General features: G+C 36.7%; 1 protein-coding gene and 1 pseudogene across 3 annotated transcripts in view; one reads left to right on the plus strand and one right to left on the minus strand.

The window, feature by feature from the left end:
- Window positions 1-23,982, plus strand: part of TRIM24 (tripartite motif containing 24) — a 122,734-nt gene that overhangs the window by 53,364 nt on the left and 45,388 nt on the right. For all 3 annotated transcript variants that reach the window (XM_042925896.1, XM_042925903.1, XM_042925913.1), the window contains exons 2-4: window positions 6,806-6,924; window positions 14,936-15,083; window positions 18,061-18,193. In XM_042925896.1, the coding sequence (XP_042781830.1) occupies window positions 6,806-6,924; window positions 14,936-15,083; window positions 18,061-18,193 (400 nt within the window). The remainder of the gene's footprint in view (window positions 1-6,805; window positions 6,925-14,935; window positions 15,084-18,060; window positions 18,194-23,982) is intronic.
- On the minus strand, window positions 1,057-3,519 carry LOC122212188 (annotated as a pseudogene).

Genomic DNA, 23,982 nt, shown 5'->3' on the forward strand with positions numbered 1-23,982 from the left:
GGAAGAATTAGAACAAGATGGGATTATTTGTACAGGAAGGTAGGTGGGGTTGCAGGCGTCATCAAAGGTAACGTTAGAAAACAGACTTAATGGAAGGTACATACCACTTAAAAGATTTTTAACCTAGGGGCGCCTGGGTGGCTCAGTCGGTTAAGTGTCCAGTTTTGGCTCAGGTCATGATCTCACAGTTCTTGAGTTCAAGCCCTGCATTGGGCTCTGGACTGACAGCTCAGAGCCTGGAGCCTGCTTCAGATTCTGTGTCTTTCTCTCTCTGCCCTTCCCCTGCTTGCTCACTCGCTCTCTCTGTCTCTCTCTGAAAAGTAAATAAACATTAAAAAATGTTTTTTCAACCTAATTAAATAACAAAAAGAAACAACCATGGCCATTAAACACTCCTAGTGATGAGTGATAAAAGTAAAAATCTCAACACTTCTTAGAGAATTATTTTTCTTTAATTAATCAGATTTTAATCCCTCCAGTTTCTGGAAGGATATATTCTGGATGCTAATCTCTACCAATATATGCAGAGGAACTATAAATGTACTCACACTTGGTCAAATAGAAATTACATTTTCTGGGACACCTGGCTGGCTCAGTTGGTAGAGCATGGGACTCTTGATCTTGGGGTTGTGAGTTTGAGCCCCACATTGGATGTACAGATTACTTTAAAAAAATAAAATAAAATCTTAACAAAAATTAGGGGCTCCTGGGTGGTTCAGTTGGGTAAGCGTCCGACTTAGATTCAGGTCATGATCTCACCGTTTGTGGGTCCGAGCCCCATGTCGGGCTCTGTGCTGATAGCTCAGAGCCTGGAGACTGCTTTGGATTCTGTGTCTCCCTCTCTCTGCCCCTCCCCAACTTGCACTCTGTCTCTCTCAAAAATAAACATTAAAAAAATTTTTTTAAATTAAATTTCCCCATTAACTCTATGGTTAAAAAGATACTGTTAAGTTAGCATTTATTTGGATTTTAAATTGATTTAGGTCAAATTCAGCACCTTACACAAATGAGATTATTTTTTTTAAGTTTTTAGTTTATTAATCCTCTCATGAAAAATCTGCATGATCACCACAGATCAAGTCACTGCAGGATCTTTACCCCTTCTTTTTGTCAGCACCAACATTGGCTTTTGCAGTCCCCTTGACTTTCTTCTTTCTGTTCTTGAGTTTTTTCACAGTGTTCTTGACATCTTTTTCTTCTCGTTTAGGACATGCCTTGCACATCTATGTTTGGATTCATTTTCCTTTGCATAATCCAAGGAATCACAAATCATACCAAAGCCAATTGTCTTGCCACCAGCAAGTGGATTCTGAATCTAAATACAAAGAAGACATCTCCTTGGTCTTGTACACTTTGGCTAGTTTTCTCCGAATTTCTGGCTTAGGTACTGTTGGGTTTCTGAGGTGAAGAAAATCAGTGACCATGTGTTTCTGCTGACTTAACGAGTTGGTCATGAACTTCCTGGTCTGGATAGTTACTATGTTGTTCATGATGGCAGCTGAGCTTCAAGCAGCCAGGGAGGAAAAGAGAGCCAAATAGGATTCTTAATTCATGGACTAATATCTTATCTGTCAAAATGATGTGATCTATTAACCCTTGTTTTCTAAAATATTTTTGTAAAGTGTAGTAGTACAGAGCCTGGGCTTGGGTCAGTCAGCAATGAATTTAGATCATAGCTCCACTGCTCTGTGACCTTGATCAGGTTAACAAGATTTACTGATCTCTGTTTATTCATCTTTAGGAATATAAAGCAGTACATACAAGGAGAACACCAAATAAATGTCCAGGAGTGAGATTGTCAATTCATATGATTAATGTTATGCCTAATTTTTAAGAAACTGCCAAACTATTTTACAGAGTGACTGTACCATTATACATTCCCGCTGGGAATGTATGAGAGATCCAAAATAAAAAATAGCGATAATACCTATGTATTAGTATCTTGTCATAATCTTAATTTGTATTTACCTGATGGCTGGTGACGTGAAACATCCTATCGTGTGCTTATTTGACATGTATATATCCCCACTGGTGAAATATCTCTTCATGTGTTTAGCTTATTTTCTAATTGGGATGTTTGTTCCTTTATTGAGTTTTGAGAGTTGTTTATATATTATAGATATGTATCCTTTGTCAGACCTCTGGTTTGCAAATATTTTCGCCCATTGTGTAGTGTTTTTTTTTCCATCTTCACAAGTATTTCGCAGAGCGAAGTTTTTAATTTTGATGAAATCAAATTCATCCATGTTCTTTAGTGATGGGTTGTGTTGTTGATATGTCTAAGAACTCTTCAAGTGCTACACCCTTAAGATTTTCTCCTGTTCACTTCTAAAGTTTTTATAGATTTATGTTTGGTATTAAAATCTGATCCACTTTGAGTTAATCTTATATAAAATGTAAAGTTTAGGTTGAGGCTCAATTTCTTGCCTATGAATACCCAGTTACTCCAGTGTAATTTGTTGAAAAGTATTTCCTTCCACTGAATTATTTTCACACTTTTGTCAAAAATCAGTTGGGCTTGTGTGGGTGTATTTCTGGATGCTCTATTCTGTTCCTTTCATCTATGTGTCTATCCTGCCAATACCACCCTGTCTCAACTACTCTATCTATATAAGTCTTAAAATTGGTTAGTGGTTCCTCTCACTTTCTTTTTTTCAAAACTGCTTTAGCTATTTTAGTTCTTTTCCTTATCCACATAAATCTTGGATTAACCTTGTCTATACTTCTAAAAAAATCTTGCTTAGGATTTTGATAGGAGTATATTGATCTGTAGATCAATTTGGGGAGAATCAACATCTTTACTGAAATGAGTCCTCCAATCTGTGAACACAGTATATCTCTCATCAGCATTTTGTACCTTCAGCATTAAGATGCTTTTACGCATTTGTCAAAAATGAGTTGACCCTACTGGTGTGGATCTATTTCAGTTCTCTGTTCTGTTTTATTCATCGGTGTCTATCCTTTAGTCAGTAACAGACATTCTTGATTACAGTCTTGAAATTGGATAGAACAGTTCCTCTATTCTTGTTTCCAATATTGATTTAGCTATTATTGTACATTTGCCTTTCTATATAAATTTTAAACTAATCTTGTCTGCATCTACAAATAAAATGTTGCCAGCATATTAGGAATTGTGTTAAACTCACAGCTCACATTAAAAAGAATTGACATCTTTATTACACTGATTATCCCTGTCCATGAACACTTTATGTCTCTCCATTTATCTAGATCTTCTTTGATTTCTCTCCTTAGAGTTTTGTAGTTTTCAGCATATAAGTCCAATACATGTTTTGTTTGGTTTACACCTAAGTACTTTCGTTTGTTTAGAGCCAATTTCCAAATAGTTAGGGTGCTATTGAAATTATTTCATATTGGGTAAGTTATAGTAGGTTGCACTCTTTGAGGAGTTTGTTTCACTTACATCATTAAATTTCTCTGACTAGTGTTAGTATTCCTCTGTTACCTTTTAGATGTCCATGTGGTCTGTAGTGATACTCCCTTTTTCATTCTTTATGTTTGCTAAATTATATCTTCTCCTTTGTCATCTTCAGTCTTGGTGAAAGTTTGTTAATTTTATTGGCCTTTTCAAATAACCAGCTTTTTCTTTCAATGACTTTTCAGTTTTCAATTCCATTGGTCTCTGCCCTTATATTTATTATTTTCTGCCTCTTATGTGGTAGAAATTGAAGTCTGTGTTCCTTACTCTGCCTCCCTTGACATCTGGAAGAGGAGGGCCTCCTCCTTACCAGTAGATGATGTGGAAGTCTCTTGGTACTTCTTGATACCTCCCTGGTTGATAGGGCAAATGGATGTCTATTAACTGCTGCTCATGTGTTCTTTATTGACACATCTAAGGAGTGGGGACAGAGGGACAGGAGGTTACTGGTAGGCAGTGGTAAAAGTTCTGAATGTCCAATAGGCCTTTTCTTTTTTCTTTTCTTTTTAATTTTTTTTTAACGTTTATTTATTATTGAGAGAGAGACACAGAGCGTGAGCAGGGGAGGGGCAGAGAGAAGGGGAGACAACAGAATCTGAAATAGGCTCCAGGCTCTGAGCTGTCAGCACAGAGCCCGATGCAGGGCTCGAACTCACAAACTGTGAGATCATGACCTGAGCCGAAGTTGGTCGCCCAACCAACTGAGCCACCCAGGCGCCCCCCAATAGGCCTTTTCTAACTCCATCCCAGCGTAGAGATAGAGGAGTACCTCATTATGTCCTGGAAGTGTAAAATCAGGCTCTTCATGTGGTCTCCACTGACACTGCAGGATGAAAGCTCCATTAGTGCCCAGTAAGGATGAAAGCCCCAGGTCCCCACCAGGCTTCTCTGACACACACAGCAGTGCGTAGTAGGGGTACTTGATTTCTGCTAGTGGAAGTCTAGGCTTCCCACTGGACCTGCGCTGGTGGGAAAGGGAGCACAGTTTTATCTGTGGTGTTTGGCTGGAGTAGAGCAGTTATTGTCTAAAAGTTGGGTCTTGGTAGGCTCCCCCTTTCCTGGACCGTCCTTCCACAGAAGGGTACTGTGGGATAGTTTTTTGTTTACACCTGTTGATGTTCCTAGGATGGTGACTTCATGAACATCCACTTTGGAATACATGGGGCTAAAAGAAAATTCAGTGAACTTATCTCTGTCGTTCCTTGGGTTCTGAGATCTGTAGCTAGTCTGCCGCCTTCTCTCTACCTTTCAGTGTTCTTACGATTGTTTCATATAGAAGGCCTAGAGTTTTTAGCTGTACTTATCTGGAGGAATAAGGAAAAATATGTTTACTCAGTCTTTCTCTTTTTAGAAATGCACGGTCACCTAATTTGTGGATTTTTATTATTCTTTGTCAGCACGTGTTCGGTGTATCTTTAGACTAGCTGTAGTTCTTGAGTGAAATTGAATTCATTAATATTTCCCTTAATCTCTTGCTTTTTGTTTCTTGATTGAGAATTTTATTCCTGCCCTAAGGTTACAGAGATGTTTTCTTACATTTCCTTGCGAAAGTTTTAAAGTTCTTAATCTTTTAAAAGAATTATTGTTTTTAACTGAGTAGTGATCTAATTCATCCCCCTCCCATGTTAGAGAACTATAGCACCATGAAAAGTTCATCCCTTTTCCCATTGATTTCTAGTGCCACATCTGTCATGTATAAAATGTACTTATATGTGACCCTTTTATGTGTATTCTTTTCCATTTTTTTATCCTTACATAAATTTCACACCATTTTATTTACTATAGCTTTAGAGTAAGTCTTGTTATTTGGTAGACAATGTCTCCCAGCTTATCAAAATTCTATTGAAATTCCTATTGGGATTATTAAAACTGCATTGAATGTATAGATGTTTGGAGAGAATTAGTATCTTTACCATCACGAACATGATTTTTCTTAGGTATTTTTAAAGGTTTCTAAATTTAGCTTACCATTTTTCTCCACAATGACCTTATATATTTAAAACAATTATTTCTGAGTAGTTAGTATATTTTTGTTGCTATTGTAAAGTAAAATAGGTTCTTTTTAATTAAAAAAAATAGTGCTTGTGTATACAAATGAAAATGGCCTTTGGTTTGCTTTGTATTCATTCATATGCATTTCATTTTCCAAAAAAATGTACCCGGGAACATTATTGCAGTCTCCTTGGTACAAATTACAGCATCAAATGAATGTTAGATTTTTAAAATTTTAGTCAAAAATTTAGATCTTAATCAATTCATAATTATTTATTGATTTACCAAGTACTATGGAAGATGATTTCTCTCCTCCCCCAAAGGAACACTGTTTGCACTTGTTAAAGGAAACTAGTGTTTCTTAATAATTTCCCATGGAGATTTTAAGCAAAACAAGTATCTTTGTGCTCCCCTTTCAGAAATCCTGGTTCAATAGGTCCAGAGAAAATCAGAACTCTGTATTCATTCATTCATTCATTCATTCATTCAGGGAGAGAGAGTGTGAACGAGGGAGGGGCAGAGAGAGAATACCAAGCAGACTCTGTGCTCTCAGCATGAGCCCCACTCGGGGCTCAGTCCCACAAATTGTGAGATCATGACCTCAGCCAAAATTAAGAGTCTGGCACTCAACTGACAGAGCCACTCAGTTTCCCCTGGAACTCTTTTCTTTTAAACATCTCCCCTGTGGTTCTACACATGTATATTTGAAAACCACTGCTAGGAGAAGTTGCTAAACGATAAAAAGAGCAGCCCATAGGGATGCTTATTGGGGGGGGGGGGGCGGGTGGGATCTCATTTAGAATAATGAAGTTTTAGTCATTATTAGGTATATCCCACACCTACTTTATTTATGGTGCACACACGCATACTTATAATCCATATATGTATATAAACTGAATTGCTTTGTGTTAAGTAGTGACAGGTATGAGTTTGAAGAGAGTGGACATTGTAAAAGAAACCAGTTACAGTTTAAGTGAGATGTGCTCATTTAAGTGCTTTGTATTTTTGTATTAAAACTTAGAATGAGAGCTCATGGATATAGAGAGCAGATTGGTGGTTGCCTGAGATGTAGGGGATCATGGGTGGGTGGAATGAATGAAAGGGGTCAAAAGGTACAAGTTCCCATTCATAAAAGGAATAAGTCATAGGGATGTAATATATATCATGGTGACTGTAGTTAACAGTACTGTATTGCATATGTGAAAGTAGCTTGGAGAGTGTTTTGAAAATTCTTCTCACAAAAACTTTTGTAACTCTGCATGGTGACAGATGTTAACTGAACTTATCGCAGTGATCATTTTGCATTTAAATACAAACAGTCAAATCATTATGCTGTACAAACCAAAAAAACTTAGAACGCAATTTTGTCTTTCCCAGTTGGAGTCATTCGATGTCCAGTTTGCAGCCAAGAATGTGCAGAGAGACACATCATAGATAATTTTTTTGTGAAGGACACTACTGAGGTTCCCAGCAGTACAGTAGAAAAGTCTAATCAGGTAAGTGTATTAAGCCTTAAAATGTTTTGCCTCCTCTTTTTTTTTTTTTTTTTTTTTTAATGTTTGTTTATTTTTTGAGAGAGAGACAGAATGCAAGTGGTTAGGGGCAGAGAGAGAGGGAGACACAAAATCAAAGCAGGCTCCAGGCTCCAAGCTGTCAGCACAGGGCCCAGCGCGGGGCTTGAACGAATGAACTGCGAGATCATGACCTGAGCTGAATTCGGACGCCTAGCTGACTGAGCCACCCAGACGCCCCTATATTGCCTTCTCTTAATGAAGCAGCCTAAGTTACTGAAGGACGCTAAAATAAAAGGTGTCTGACCCCCTTTTGACCATTATGTCTATCAAATTATGTAATATTTTAAAAGGAATATAAAGAATAATGAAGGAGTAATTCATCTTAAGGATTAAAACAGTGCCAATACAGAAGCCTTGCTTGTACCCCCACCTTCCCTTTCCCTTCAGAGGAAACCATTATTCTGTATTTGATAGTATTTCATTTTTTTGTAATTTTACTCTATGTATTTCATTTTTTTTTGCAATTTTACTATATATTGACAGATTTTCTAAATTTTAAGACCCGTTTTTTCATTTTTTTCTGTTTTAATGATGAACTCTATAATGATACATATGAAAAATTGCATGTCTTTGATTAGTATGGTTTCACATTTTAAGAAAACTTTCTTTTCTGCATGGTATTTCTTTGAAAGCCTCATTTGGTAACATTGTCCGGGTATTGCACTTCGAGGCCCACTGGTGTTTTTCTCTTTTCCCCACTTCCATATCCCACATGTAGAACATTTCTATTGGCCCCTTAGATCTATCTAGATGTCCAGTCCCTGGAAGATGAACTGTAGTGGCTCTAGTGGAGGTGAGCTGGGATTGATTCTGTAGTGTACACTAAGCGTAGCATATTAGTCTACTTTTGAATTAGGATTGATTGATGATTTCTCTAGGCAGTTCCTTTAATTTAGAGCACTAGATCTGTGAAGGAATTGAATCTATGAGAAGAAAATGATTATTAATCTAAAATGTAAAAATCTAAAAAGTAATCTTTAAGATACTTTACTAATCACATAGCTAAGTTTCTGTACTTTTCACTTTCAGCTTTTCTCGTTGGTTTCTTGGGGGAACTGTGGGAATTTAGGGCTCATCTTAAATACATCTGTTACTAACAAAAATACCCCTTTTGTTTCAAAAGTGTCCACAGTTCAGGGGCACCTGGGTGGTGTCTGACTTCAACTCAGGTCATGATCTCATAGTTCGTGAATTCGAGCCCCACATCAGGCTCTGTGGAGCCTGGAGCCTGCTCCAGATTCTGTGTCTCCCCCTCTCTCTGCCCCTCTCTAGCTCACGCTCAGTCTCTATCTCTCTCAAAAATAAATAAATGTTAAAAAAAAAAAAAGTAAAAAATGATGATAATAATAAAGTATCCACAGTTCATCAAAGGCCAAACCAGGGCTTAATGCAGAGAATAAACTTGCTAATTGTTGTGAAACCGGTTTTAAAGAATAGAAATGTAGTTATTTATGTGAACTACAGTATCAAGTACTTAGCTCTTCTGAAAGTTTCCCTGTGAATACTACTGATTTTTTTGTCTTCTAGAGTGTCATTCACTTTCATATATGATTATATTTATACTACATAAACTTTGTTAGTCATATCACTTGAACTCTAGTAGTACACATGCATGCTCAATCCAGAAGATTCAAAAGCAAAGCAGCATAAATAATCAACAGGATGGAGTAATGATCTGATATGAATTGACGATGATAAGAGATGATAACTGAAGGGATTCTAATCTAAAGGACAAATCTAAGAGGCTGCTTTTTTCCTCTGTATATCAATTAGTTTTTAGTAAGTTTATTGACTCTATTTTGGTCACAGAAACATAATAGGAAGAAGTTATAATCAGTTAAACTAGAAATAGAGTCCAAATTGACATCTTCAGTGTAGGTAAGTGAGGCTAGGAGAGTGTTAAACCTGGTTCAGGAATAGGGTACTTGTTAGGGATATTTTGGGAATGAAGACTAGAGAGGTAATAATGTGGGATGAATTGGAGGTAGAAAGGCCTAGGCAAAAGGTATTGAGAGCTGAGCTAGCCTAGTGGCAATACGAGAAGGAAGGGGATAAGTTACAGCTCACACAAGGTTTGATGTACCTGATTGGATGTGGAGGTGAGAGGGACCTCACTGCCAAGATGGTGGTGCTTTTCACAGAGATTAAGAGGTAAGGGAAGTAGATAGAGGATTGGTTTTGAATGTGATTGAGTTTGCCTCTGAGACTAAGGTGATGTCATCTGTGGTCAAACTGGAGCTCTGAGGATAGTTCATAGCTGAACAAAGATAAAGCTTAAAAAATGTTTGTTACAGATAATTTAAGCATTACCAAGAGAAGGGACAGTTTCACATAACAAACTCCCATGTACACATACCTAGCTTAGTAGCCATCAACTCTTGTTTTATGTTTATCCTGACACCCTTCCACATACTATATTATGTTGAGGGTAATCCCAGGCATTATATCATCTAATCCATAAATCTTTCAGTACTTCTTTGGAAAAATAATTTTTTATAAACCTAACCAGCATATTAATTTCACATGTAAAAAATTTTACAGTTAAACCTTAATATCATCAAACATCCAGTGATATGTGTCTCTAATTCTTATGGTTTCTTTTTTTAAACAGTGGTTTGTTTCTATAAGGATCCATTAAGGCCTACACAGTGCATTTGGTTGATTTGTCTCAAATCTATCTTTTAATTAATCTCAAAATACCCCTTTACTTCACTACTTTTCTTTTTCCTCCCTTTAAACATATTTGTTAGATAAACTGGGTGTTAGTCCTGTGGAGTTAGCCTTATTCTACATTTTGCTGACCATCTTCATAAAGTCATTTAACATGCTTCTCTGTTTTCTGTATTTTGTGTATACTGACAGTAAATAGGTAGAAGCTGATTTCATTTCAGGTCCTTTTGGGTTAGGGGGCATAAGAATACTTTCATCCATATGTCTGTGTGTACTTCAATCAGGAGGCATATGAGTTTTATCTGTCTTTTTTCTAACGTCAATGACCATTAATGATCACAGCCATGATTTCATATTAAATTAGGGCTTTGAAAAATTGTGACATTCTCATTCTGTCATTCCCCTATATTTCTTATCTGGAAGAGAAACAGAAGCCTTCCTTCATTTATTCTTTGGTTACATACATAGCAAAGGTAGGTTAAGTACTTGGTTCCTTTCCTTTAGTTGCAATTTTTAGAATAGTGACTTAGTTTCTTAGCGTTCTTCAGAGATAACTAATAAGTGGTGTGTTTGTATCTTTATGAACTCATGGATTTTTAATATAAAAGGTGTTGTAGTAGTTAGTTGTTCTTAATTGATGATCAAATTGTGCCATCTTGCCAATAGGAGCCTCACATTGATTCCTGAGTCATTCTGATAGAATCGCAGTAGTCCTTGCTGTCTTCCCTACTTTGTGTTTTGACGAGATTTTGTTAGGATCTTTGGTTTCTTTTAGTCACACATGGTATCTGGAGACCACAGTATGGGTGCTAGGGGTATTCACTTTAAAAAAGAGAAGTGACTACACTTACAGTGTTGAGCACTGAGGGATATATAGAATTATTGAATCCTAAAATTGTACACCTGAAGCTAATATAACTGTGTTAATTATATGTCAGTAAAAAAGAATAAACAAGTCCATCTGGCTTGGTTTTGAATTTAGGCCACATAGTATCTCCTGGGGCACAGTCAAAGGATCTTCAAACACATGGAATTTTGGAAAGAACCGTGTTAGAGTTTCTGAAATGTTTATTAAGTGACAGGGAAAAGGATAAACAGAATACAAAGTGAGTATTAGATGATAGAAAACTGTAAACCTTAGTAAGGAAACTAGCATTTTTAAGAAGGCTGAGATTTTAGAAAAGTCATAGGTGCAAATTTTTTAACAGAAAAGCTTAGCCTAGTGGTCAGAATATACTTACCAAACGAACAAATTTCTGGAGCAAAAATGTGAGAAATAACTTCAAGAGTTCAAACAGCAAGTGTCTGTTCTCTACATCAAAAAAACTAAATCTTCATCCCCTTGATACCCAAACCGGTAGATAATAATATAAAAATTTGGTGTACAAGTATTTGTTCTTTATGATACCAAATGTCCAACTGTGACGTTTTTGTTGCTGTTAGTTTTCTGCAGAGCTGGCTAGTAGTTTAACCTGGTGTCATGCAGAGTATATGAGAAATAATGGTTGTAGCCTTGGCTTCTGGGCTGTCCCTTAGGATAACCAGAGTCAGGATCATCTCTAGTGCAGCCATTCTTTGAGGTTCTACTTTGACCCTGTTGAGGGTCACAGAAGGCTCCCTGTTTCCCTTCCCTACCCTCACTGCCATGGAAGGGTCATGTGAACAGCACCAAGAAGACTGCTTATTTATCAGGAGAGTCGTGGATCTGCTGAAAATTCACATTCAGCGGAGGGAGTAAAGTCTGTGATTACCAAATATGAATGCATTCCACTGCTAAGCAAACAGCCTGATTTGAGGCTCATGAGAAGTTACTGAGGGAGGACATAATGTCTATCTCTGAGATTCTTGTATCTGGAAGACCTTAAGAAGAGGAGGCATTTCATCTGGCTCAGTAGTGCACTCTCCAAAAATAAAGTGTGCTTCCTTATGAGGTAATGGGTGCCTAGTATTTGAAAATATACAAGGAGCAACTGTCTAGGAAAAAAAAAAAGATGAGATAAATGTAAAATCAAAAAAGTAAAACCTACAAATCTAAATTGGACTTAAAAATATCAATATATACAAATATCAATATACACCACAAGTATATATTGATATTTGTAAGTCCAATTTAGATTTGTAGGTTTTACTTTTTTGATTTTACATTTATCTCATTTATCCAGTATTGGAAATCTTGGTTCTTAATTACAGTGACAAAATCATTTATTTTCTCCAAATATATATGTTATACATTATATTATAGGGTATACTGTATCAGTTTTGGTAAAATCAGAAACCATCTTAATCCTGAAAATTAACTAGATATAAACTTGTTTACTGAAAGGTAAATAAGAAATACTTAAAGTATCCTAGAGATAGCAACCATAAGGAAGCAGCTGAGGGAAAAAGGAGAAACTAGTCAAAATTAGAGGAAGGGTCTTGTGGAACGTCAGTTCAGACCTCTGAAGAGGCGATGTTTCATGTTGGCGTCTCAGCCTTGGGATTGCAGACCTCAGAGGAGCAGGCGTCGGCCTACGGTGTCAGTATCTCCAAAGCTGGTTCCATGAGGACTGGAAAAACTGTAGTCTGGTGCTAAGGGCTGCTGGGGGAGGGAACAGCTGCTGCCAGGGTGAGGCAGTATTGATGGGTCTGATGTTCACGGAGAATGCAAGCAAATAAAAAGACAGCTAAGATGATCAAGTACTTCTTCCTCTGGCACTGCAGTCTCCCTCCAGCACCATCTCGTTAGAATCCAATGTGGACCCAGCTCATAAAGCATAAATACAGTTTGCAGAGTAAGAGTATAGAAGAATAGAGATGGTGCTGAAAGTAGAAATTATAGAGTTGTTTCCGTCAAAATAGAAAGCAAGGAACACAGCAATTACTACATGCATGCACTGGCGATGGTCAATCAAATCATACTTTCTTTTAAGTTTTTATTTAAACATGAGTTACCATACAGTGTAATATTTTAAAGTTTACTTGAAATAAGTAATTCTTTGTGTGGTTAAGCCACCCACTTGATAGTTTAATTTGCTTTTGATTTTTAGGCATTTAATTTTTTTTAACATTTATTTATTTTTGAGAGAGAGAGAGAGGGAGAGAGTGACAGAGCATGATTGGGGAAGGGGCGTAGAGAGAGGGAGACCCAAAATCTGAAGGAGGCTCCAGGCTCCAAGCTGTCAGCACAAAGCCTGATGGTGGGGCTCAAACTCATGAACTGCAAGATCATGACCTGAGCCGAAGTTGGACTCTCAACCAACTGAGCCACCCAGGTGCCCCAGGCATTTAATGTATTTAATTTAATTTATTAAATACAGTATATTGAGAGAAATTTAGACTCTCACTGTTTAATCTACCCTATAGGTAGCCATTTAATTTCCTTTATTCTTTTGTTTAAAATATTATTTCATATGTAATTTTAAGTAATTTTATGTTTAAAAAATATTAGCAAATGTCATTTCACCCATCCCCATCTTTCTTAGATAAGCACTAGCATGATTTACTTTTCTACTTTGCTTTTTTATTTTACTTCATATACTGAGATCTCTCATTCTTTTTTTTTTTTTTTAACCTTTATTTATTATTGAGAGAGAGACAGAGCATGAGCATGGGAGGGGCAGAGAGAGAAGGGGAGACAATCTGAAGCAGACTCCAGGCTTTGAGCTATCAGCACAGAGCCCGACGCAGGGCTCGAACCCACGAACTGTGAGATTAGGACCTGAGCTGAAGTTGGACGGTTAACCGACTGAGCCACCCAGGCGGCCCTGTCCTCATTCTTTTTTGTAGCATAGTGCAGCCTAGAGGTTAAATTTTAGGTTATATCTTTAAAGACGTCATAATTGAAGCTAAGGCAGTAAGGATGAGACAATTCCCGATTCTAACAAAAATCTACAGAGGGAGGAGGAAGAGTGGAGGGTTATATCCAGAGGGCATCAGGGAGATAAGAGGATCTGGAGATACCAAGGAATCCAAATGGTTTCTAGGAAGTAGGAGCCAGGGGCTTTAATGATGTTAGAAAGGTTAAAGATAAGAGCTGAAGAAAAGACAGGTTCGATGAATGAAAATGTTATCCACGTATTTGGAATTTAGCTAAGGTAAAGCACTAACTGAGGGGGAAGGGGGCGGAATTTCTTTTCCCCATCACAGAAGATAACATAAGGACTGCTTCTCTATAACTTTAATAACTGTTCCCAGAGAATAGTGACACCATGTACAGTTACACAAGCTGGAAACAAAGCTTTCCCTTCTTCACCTCCCGTATCCAGTGCATCTTCTGAACCAGTCAGTTTCACTCCCAATCTCCCTCATTTATTCCCACTTCCACCCACTCTCACCTAAAACATTGAAAAAACCCTCTTACTTGTCTCTGCAGGAAACACTTCCCCCTTTTCTAATCTATTCTCTATATTGCAGTGACAGTGATTTTTAAAATTGCAAATCTGGCCATGTCACTTACTTAAAAGCTTTTAGGAGACTTCATCAGACAAGGACCAAAATTGTCATATGATCCTCCTTGATCTGACCCCTGCCTGCCTTGCCCCTCACTTCTTCTCTTGCCAGTCTTTCCCCTTGATCCTACTTTGTGCCAGTTCTTTGAACCTGCTGTGCTCCTTTTGCCTGGAGGCTATCGTACATGCTCTTCTCTCTGCCTAGAAGGCTTTTCATTAATAACTGATGACTCAACTTCCATACCTTAATGTTAATATGATCTCCTTAGAGAAAGCCTTGCCTGGGTAATCTCTCACTTTCTGCAGTACCCCAGCCCCACTAAAATGAGATCGTTTCCCCTATCATAATGCTCTTATAACTTCTCATACTTTATGGCACTTCTCAGTGTGTAATTGTGTATTGGTGTGAGCCTTACAGTAATGTTTGTGTGCTTCACATTTAGTCTTCACCACGACTCAATAAAATCTGTTATTAACTTCATTTTAGAGAGCATTCTAAGTAACCTGCCCAAGACTACTCAGCTGACGAGTGGGGAACTGGGATATGAACCCACACTCTCATCTAGGACACTCAGGATCATAGGGCAGGAACCGTGTTTGCTTTTCCGCATTGTTCTATCCTCAGCACTTAGCACAGTGCCTGGAATATTTGTATATTGAATGAAGGACAGTATTATATATCCGCTTCATAAGTTTATAAATTTAAATTTATAAGCACTCTTAAGATAACTGATAGAGACCAAGTATGGTTGGTATATCATTTTTATATGACGAGTTGTTTGACCACCTTTTCATTTTTCTTAAAAATTGACATGACATGTTTCTCTTACTAGGTGTGTACAAGCTGTGAGGACAATGCAGAAGCTAATGGGTTTTGTGTAGAGTGTGTTGAGTGGCTCTGCAAGACATGCATCAGAGCTCATCAAAGAGTGAAGTTCACAAAAGACCATACTGTGAGACAGAAGGAGGAAGTATCTCCAGGTAATGAATTAGTTCTTTTAACCTCTTTTTCTCTATCCTTCCCACCCTTATCTTCCTTCCTGTACTGACTTTGTTTTCATACACTTGTAATAGACTCCTGTTTTTTTCTTTTTTTTTGTTTAAAAAAAGGAGGTGTATATTGTAATTGAAATTTGAAGACATATATAAATGACAAATATAAACCCTCCTCTTCCTATAAATGGCTTAATTTGGTGCGAATGTACAGCAAATGAAAAAAAAGTTGCTTTTTAAACTTCTCTCATCACTTATTTCTAAGGTGTGACAAGAGGTGGGCTTAACAAAAGTTTTACAACTCTTTTCCCTCTGATATTGTTGTGGTAAACCGGTTTTGTGATATTTGATATGTAGATAACTGAAGAAGCTCTGCTTTTTATGTAATTTATGGCTTCTCAGTTTTTATTGTATCGCTTATAAAGATTACTAATATTTTATTGTACTAAAATATATGTAACTTAAAACTTGCCATTCAAACCACTTTTACAAGTACAATTCAGTCGCATTAATTGCATTTACAGTGTTAGGCAACCATCACCACTGTCTGTTTCCACAGTTTTTTCATCATCCCAGAAAGAAACGGTGCCCAATAAATAATAATGCTCATTCTCCTCTTACCTCCGCCCTTGCTAACCCCTAATCTACTATCTGCCTCTACAAATTTGCTTATTTCTGCAAGTAAGATCATACAGTAGTTGTCCTTTGGTGTCTGGCTTATTTCACTCGCCACAATATTTTCAGGGTTTATCCATGTTGTGGCATTTATCAGAACTTCATTAATTTTTATGGCTCATTAATATATTTTTGTTTAAAAATTAGTTTATTGCTTTTAATTCAAGTCAACCAGTGTTCATATGTCTATTCTATATTCCAGGAATTTTGCTGGGTATTAGAGATGAAAAAGTAAATAAAACAGACACTTTTACCCCCACAAGAGTTATTAGTATGATGAAGACTAGAACAAATTAGCAATCATAGTTTGGTCTCATAAGTTCCACGGGAGCACATCAAAGGAGCATCAGACTCAGATTTGGAGATTTAGGTTGGAGGCCACATCTAGGGCTTGACAAACGAATAGAAGGAGGAGCGTGGGGAAAACTGAAGTACAGGTGCACATTTACAGAGGGAGACTGTTGGATGTACCTGGAGAGTAAGATGCAAGAAGAGGAGGAAGAACGAGATGAAGCTAGGATTCTGGTGACACAGGAAAAGGGAGTATGATTTCCGAAGGTACTGATGAGGAAAAGGCAAAAGAGGCCAGGTACAGGTTCAGACACGTTGAACAGATTACTGCTAGACAGACTTCTTTTTCTGTGAATTCAGCCATCTACTGAAAAACAAAGGAGAGGAAATAGGATTTAAAGGTAAGGAATGTGAGGGATATTTGAAAGAACTCTAGTTGGAAGAGAGCTCCAACTTCAGAAACAGAGATTGTTTGGTAGCATTGAGGTTACATTTGATGTATAGGCCTTAAAACTTCCTCCATCAGGCTTCAGCAGTGTGGGGATTGGTATAGATAGAGAAGAACTGAACTTCTCTAGGATTGGGGTTTAGCTGGACAGGTGTTCTGGAAGTTCAGTAGAGGAAGGGGTTCAAATAATGGCATTTATTGAAATGAAGGATTTTTTTTTTTTAACTCTATAAAGGAGATGAAGTTGATAGTACTGTCAGTTGATAGGATGAAAGAAATTGTTGAAACTAGAGATCACGGAGGCACAGTGAGAGCGGTTAACTAAAAACCGGAAGGTTAAAAAGTAGACGTTATTAGAGTGGATGTTTGAATCTGTGATTAGAGAAATGAACCAATTAAGCACAATCCAAAGTTTAGGGTGGGACCATGATGTAAGGAGCTAAAATGGAGTACAGGTCTCTGGAGATGAGAAAGTCTGAGAGCCTTGTTTTTATGTGGCAATCTGTGTAAACTTCTAACTCATCCAGAGTGATGGTGACACTGAGGACTAGGAAGATGACTGAGTCAGGATCTAAATTCTCCAATAAGTAAAGGAAATCTATAAATGAATGACATGTTCTAATTATCTAAGTCAGAAGCTCTGTACTTACTGTAGACAATATTGTAAAACAAAATACCTGCTAGTGTATGTAGTTATATACAAAGAAAAACAACCATAAGAACACATACTAGGTTATTAATAGTGGTTATTTCTAGAAGTGGGATTATTTCTGAAATGTTTGGATTTTACCCTTAATTATTAGTGAAATAACTGCTTACTGTTGAGTCAATTATTATACTTATTTGTATTCTGATTTTTTTTAAATTTAACATTATACATAAGCATGGCTCAATATTATCCTCACTCTGGATAACTATTAAGTTACATGGAGGACTACAGTATATAGTGAAAACGTTATGATTATTTCTGTGTTAGTGGGTACCCTCTAAGGATTTTTGCAAAAGTGGGTAAATAACTTTTTTAATCATGTTCTTTATACATTTTTATTAGATTTTCTGAATTCCATTTAAAACAGTCTTCTGCCATATTGGAGTGGAAAACATCGAGTTGGGTCACAGTCACTTATCTGCTTATTTTCTTAAGACTTTTTAATTCCATAAAGCACATTTTAAGCTACATACTTTATTTTTCTCCTGAGTTAGTTTGAAGTTCTGGAATGAAAAGCTTATTTATCTTTTCCTTCTAAAATGCTGAGAATACCTAACATTCTGTGTCTTTTTTCTTGATGTTAATTGAAGTCTAGTTGACACACAACGTCAAGTTAATTTCAGGTGTACAACATAGTGAGTGGACAAGTCTGCGCATTATGCTGTGCTCACCACACTACCATGTGTCCCTGTACCACAAACCTAGTAGTAGTGATGGTGTCAGTGAAACTGCTTATAGCTCTTTTATATTTCAACGGATTGAAATGTAAATGAACAATCTAATAATTATGTAGTATTCACTTATGTTAATTTTCTTCTTTTTGCCTCCTGTTGTTTGTACAGAGGCAGTAGGTGTGACCAGTCAGCGGCCAGTGTTTTGTCCTTTTCATAAGAAGGAGCAGCTGAAGCTTTACTGTGAAACATGTGACAAACTGACATGCCGGGACTGCCAGTTATTAGAACATAAAGAGCATAGGTACTGTCATCTTTAATTATGTGCACACATGTATGGTAAGCTTTATGAGGAGTGGAGGGCTGCTGGCACCCCAGCCAGATGGCAGTCGGCAAATGAAGTTTTGTTCAGCCAACAGTATGTTGGCCTGTTCCAGGATTTTTCAACTTGGTCACTACAGATACTTGTGGGGGTCCTGTCTGGTTCATTGTATGGTGTTCAGCGGCATCTTTGACCTGTATTCAATAGATGCCAGTGGCATCCTTCTGGTTGTGAGGACCAGAAATGTCTCCAGATGTTGCCAAATGCTCTACAGAACAAAATCACCCTGAGTTGAGAACCACTGGCTTACACACTATTTAAAACTAAATGGAATTAATTTCCAGTGTTGTAAAATGAGATTTTACATTTAAAAAAAAAAATCTACATCTTTGGGTTTTTGAGAGAACAGAACCTGTTATAGCATGGGCCTCGTACACTTTGATTAGCATTTGGATGGAATTCACTTTAGTGTTGTGTAGAATGAGGCACGCCTTTAACAATTCATCATAGTTCCTACTGAAGATTATTTCTAAATCTGATGTCCATAGGCATTTCAGTTAGCAACCACTAATTTATTTAAATAGTAAGATTCTGATTAGTACAAATAAAATTGGTTAAAATGGTCAAGGCTCAAAAACTGGTGGTTACCAGAGGGGAGGTGGGGTGGGGTTGAAAAGGTGATAGGGATTGAGGAGAGCACTTATGAGCTTCAAATATTGTGTGTAAGTGTTGAATCCTTAAATTATACACCTGAAGCTAATATTATACTGTATTGTTATCTAACTGGAATTTAAATAAAACAAAAACAAGGAAAAGAAAAGAAAAAAAAAAATGTCTAGGCTCCCAATAATGGCAGGCTAGGCAATTTGGACCAAACCATACCAGGGAGGATAACTAGAAAACCTGGGTAAAATACAGAAGTCATTGATAAAAAGTCTTAGTAGTAAAGATTTACTGGACCAGGTTGGAGGGGGACAGGGAATGAGAGGAGCGTTTTTACCCTTCATGGCATTTTACCAGGAAATCAAGGAGCACTTTTAATAGGCCACAGGGCTGGAAGGACAGCAATTGGAGTTCAGGGGTTACAGGGCTTGAAGGTTTCTCCTTGCCTTAATTTGGAACCCTGAAAGTCTATGCTATCATAGTAAAGATGAACTAGCTAGTAAATAGTTCCTAACTGGGACTGAAGCCTCAGCATCAAATTTTTTCATTACCCAAAGTTGGAATAAATTGAAATCCTATTGCTGGTGCCCCAGGGTGCCTGGTAGATTCAAATGTAAATGCTCCCTGAAGAGAGAAAACATCATCCTATGCCTCAAGTTGATGCAGTAATGAATTTTGCAAAATGGTCCAACACATAATTAGAAGTAATCATGTATGCTAGGTGATGAGACAATGTGAACAAAACCTACCAGATACAACAAATAAGATAAAAAGACCCTTAAGGCTATATCTTACCATATTGAAGATCGGGGACAAAATGGAAATTTTGAGTTGAGAACTGAAAACTATAAAAAAGAATGAGATGGGAAATCCAGAACTAAAAATTACCATAACTGAAATTAACTCTTAGAGGCTATAACAGATTTGACATAGCAGGAAATGAGAATTGATGAACTAGAAGAAAAGTAAGAAAATACCCAGGATGGAAAGTAGAGAAGAAGTAATACAGGGTGCAACTGGGGTCCCATAAGGAGAGAAGAGAGAGGAATGAGAAGGAAACAACATGTAAGGACAGAATATAATGGTTTGGAATGTGGTAATACTGAAGAAAGATATCTAGCCCATATTTAGGAAGCCCTATAAATGCCCAGGAGGCTGCTTAAAAAAAAAAAAAAAAAAAAAAAAAAAAAAGGCAGTATGTTTTTAAGTACAAAAAGAAAATAATTACAGAGCTAAAATTATATAGCCAGTGCATATTCTTTAAAATGAAGATTAATGAAAGACATTTCAGACCAAATAAACTGGGATAATATATCCCCAGTAAACCCTCACTAAAGTATACCTTAGGCAAAAGAGAAATGGTGGTCAATGCATGACGGAGTGAAAATCATTTAAAATTGGAAGTACGAGTAAATCTAAATAAATATCAATTTATGAAACAATAAAAATGTCTTACTGGTATATGTCATGTGTGTTCTGTATAGTACACAACAGACAGGGGGATATGGAGTCTGTGTTCTAAGGCTTATGTACAGTTTAGGAAGACGGTAAAAAAATATAAATCAGTATTAGATAACTCCAGATCTGCATTTTGAAATGTCTAGAGTAATCACTAAAAGAATATAGAAGTGTATCTGATTATCAAAGTAACATAGAGGGGAAATGGAATAATTAGGCTAAAGACAGGCCAAAGAAGAAAAACAAAGAACAGAGGGGATTTAATAAGGACTTGGTAAGTGTAAATCTATAAATAGATTTGTAATTATAATAAATGTAAATGGATAAAATGTCCCAAATTAAAAGATTGCAAGCTTAATAAAAAAATTGAAAATCTGCTATTTGCTTTTTAGACAAGAAGCAACTAAAGCCTAAGTATATAGAAAGAATGATGGGAAAAGATGCGTTATACAAACATTAACCAAAGGCATGCTGTTATGTGAAAGTGTATTGTTTGAGATACAGAGGGAAACTTTATACGATAAAAGGCTCTCTTCATTTAAAAGATGTAGCAGTTCTAAATCTATATGCCCATAGCTTTAAAATGCATAACAAAAAATGACAGAACATATAGACATATCTACAGTGGGAAATTTCAACATACTTTTCTCAATAATTGACAAGCAAATTAGAACAGTATATTTTTGTAAGATTCAAATAACCTAAATAGCAAATGACCTTGTGGACATTAAGAAACACTGCACCCAATAATACACATTCTTTATAAACATAAAAAGAAAACATTTAATTGACCATATGTCAGGGCAATCTTAAATTTCAGAGGGTTAAAATCATAAAAAGTTTTTGTGTACAAACTCAATGCTGTTAATGTAGAAAATAATGATAGATGATAAAAATCTCCATATATTTGAAAATGAAGAAATGAAATTCATATGAAAATGAAATGCAGTGATGCATGATCCTGTGCTGTATCCTGGACTAGAAGGGGAAAAATTATTTAGAGGACATTATTTTTAACTTATTTTGAGAGAGAAAGAGAGACTGTGAGTAGGGGGAGGGCAGAGAGAGAGGGAGAGAGAATCCCAAGCAGGCTCTGCCAACACCCAGCTCCATGTGGAGCTCTAGCCCACAAACTGTGAGATCATGACTTGAGCTGATCATGATACGCTTAACCTACTGAGCCACCAGGCCCCCCTTAGAGGACATTATTGAAACAAATGGCATTATTGGAATATGGTCTGTAGTTTAGATAAGAGTATTACCTTAACGTCAGTTTTCTTTTTTTTTTTTTTTTTTAATTTTTTTTTTTTTCACTCCCTATTTTTGAGAGACAGCGTAAGTGGGATGGGACAGAGAGAGACAGAGACACAGTATTGGAAGCAGGCTCCAAGCTGTCAGCACAGAACCCGATGCGGAGCTCGAACCCAAAAACGATGAGATCACGACCTGAGTCGAGGTTGGATGCTTAACCCACTGAGCCACCCAGGCACCCCAGTGTCAGTTTTATATTTAATCATCACACTCTGGTTACATAGCAATATCCTTACTCCTAAGAAATGCATTCTGATTATTAAGGCATTAAAGAGCTATGATGAATTAATACTTGAAAAACTAAGCTGTGTAAAGGTATAGGAGGTCTCTGTACCATTGCAGATTTAACTGAAATTGTTTCAAAATAAACAGTTCGAACTAAATTTAAATAAAACATCAAAGAAGAAATCCCAATGGATATAGGAAAATATTTTTATCTGAATGATCGTGGAAATAATATCCTTGAAATACACTGTTAAGGCCATGATAAAAGGGAAATAGATATCATTAAATGTATATATTAGGTAGATAAAAAAATACACTAAACATCTCAAGTTCAGAAAATTAGTAAATTAAGCCTAAACTAAGTGAGGAAAAGGACACGATGAGGATAAGTACAGACATTAATGAAGTAAGTAAAGCCAAAAATCAAATCTTTCAAAATATTAGTAAATTGACAAATTCCTTTAATGAGTGATTTAGAGAGCAGGCCCAAAAAACCAATGCCAGGAGTGAAAAGGGGGCATCACAACATTTTCTAAAGGCATTCAAAATTATGAGATGATTATCTGTCAATGGGTTTGGAAATTTTTGCATGAAATAGGATAATTCTTAGAAAATACAGCTTCCCAGGGGCGCCTGGGTGGCTCAGTTAAGCATCCAACTTGATTTCAGCCTCGGTCATGATCTCACAGTTTGTGAGACTGCGCTGGGCCTGCTTGGGATTCTCTGTCTCTCTTTCTGTCTGCCCCTCCCCTGCTCACTCACTCTATCTCAAAAAATAAATAAAAAAAGAAAAGAAAATACAGCTTACCAAAGCTAGCACAAGGTAAGATAGAAAATCAGAATAGCCCTTAGATTTATATCCATAATTTTTAACTTTCTCACAAGGGAAACTACAGGCCCAGATGACTTCATTGATGAATCAACAAAATAGATAAAAATAACACCTTTTAAATACACACAGTCTCATCCAGAGGACAATAAAAGGATGAATTCTCTCCAACTTGTTTTATGAGGAATAAAAATAGAAAATCACGGACTAGTCTCACCCATGAAATGAATGTGAAAATTCTAAGAAATAGGAAACCAAATCCAGTAGTAATGTGATTTTTGGACAATATAATTACAACCAAGTTGGCCTTGTTTTAGGCATACAGAGTTCATGTAACATTTGAAAATCAGTTATGTAATTCATATTAAAAGAATAAAGGAAAAATTACATAATCATTTCAATAGAGACAGGAGAAACATTCTGTCAAAAATATGCACCTATGATATAAAGACTTCGCAAACTAAGAATAAAAGGAAATTTCCTAAACCTGAGAAAGGTTTTCTGTAAAATGAACCAGAAAACATCATAACAGAATATTGAAAGTTTTAAAATTGAGTTTAAGAACCAGATAACAAACATTTTGACCATTTCATCTAACATTACACATTACTAGGGTCTCAAAGACCGCATTCTATACAGAGAAAATCCAACAGAATTAATATTAACTATGTTCCCCTTTTTTTCTAATGCTGGCAACACTATAATACTGATTTAAGTACGCTTGCACTTTTAAATCACATTATGTAAAATACTGTGTTTTATGCATTTTACGAAAAATTAATAAAACTGGTTGTCTTCTATATTACTGTGTCCCTGGAGCTACTCTTGAGTCATCATACGTACTTTGTCAGAGATTATCATGTCCATTTACAAGTTAACGTTTTTAAAGTGCTGTATTTTATGTTGCTTGAAGCTTTGTTACATGCAAGGCATAGCATCAAGAGTTTTTCCTCATCCCACCATTTTCCCCAAAGGCATATATTTGTGACCTTTATGACACAACTACCTAATGTTCAAAAGTAATCTTCAAGCGGTGCCTGGTGGCTCAGTCGGTTAACCATCCAACTCTTGATTTTGGCTCAGGTCATGATCTCACAGTTCATGAGATCGAGCTTTGTGTCGGGCTCTGCACTGACAGTATGGAGTCTGCTTGGGATCCTTTCTCTTCCTCTCTCTTTCTCTATATGTGTGTGTGTGTGTGTGTGTGTGTGTGTGTGCGCGCGTGCACACGTGCGCATGTGCTCTCAAACGTTAAAAAAAAGTGATCATCAAAATATTTACAGCA

Source organism: Panthera leo, chromosome A2 (assembly GCF_018350215.1).
Source record: "Panthera leo isolate Ple1 chromosome A2, P.leo_Ple1_pat1.1, whole genome shotgun sequence".
Taxonomy (NCBI): Eukaryota; Metazoa; Chordata; class Mammalia; order Carnivora; family Felidae; genus Panthera; species Panthera leo.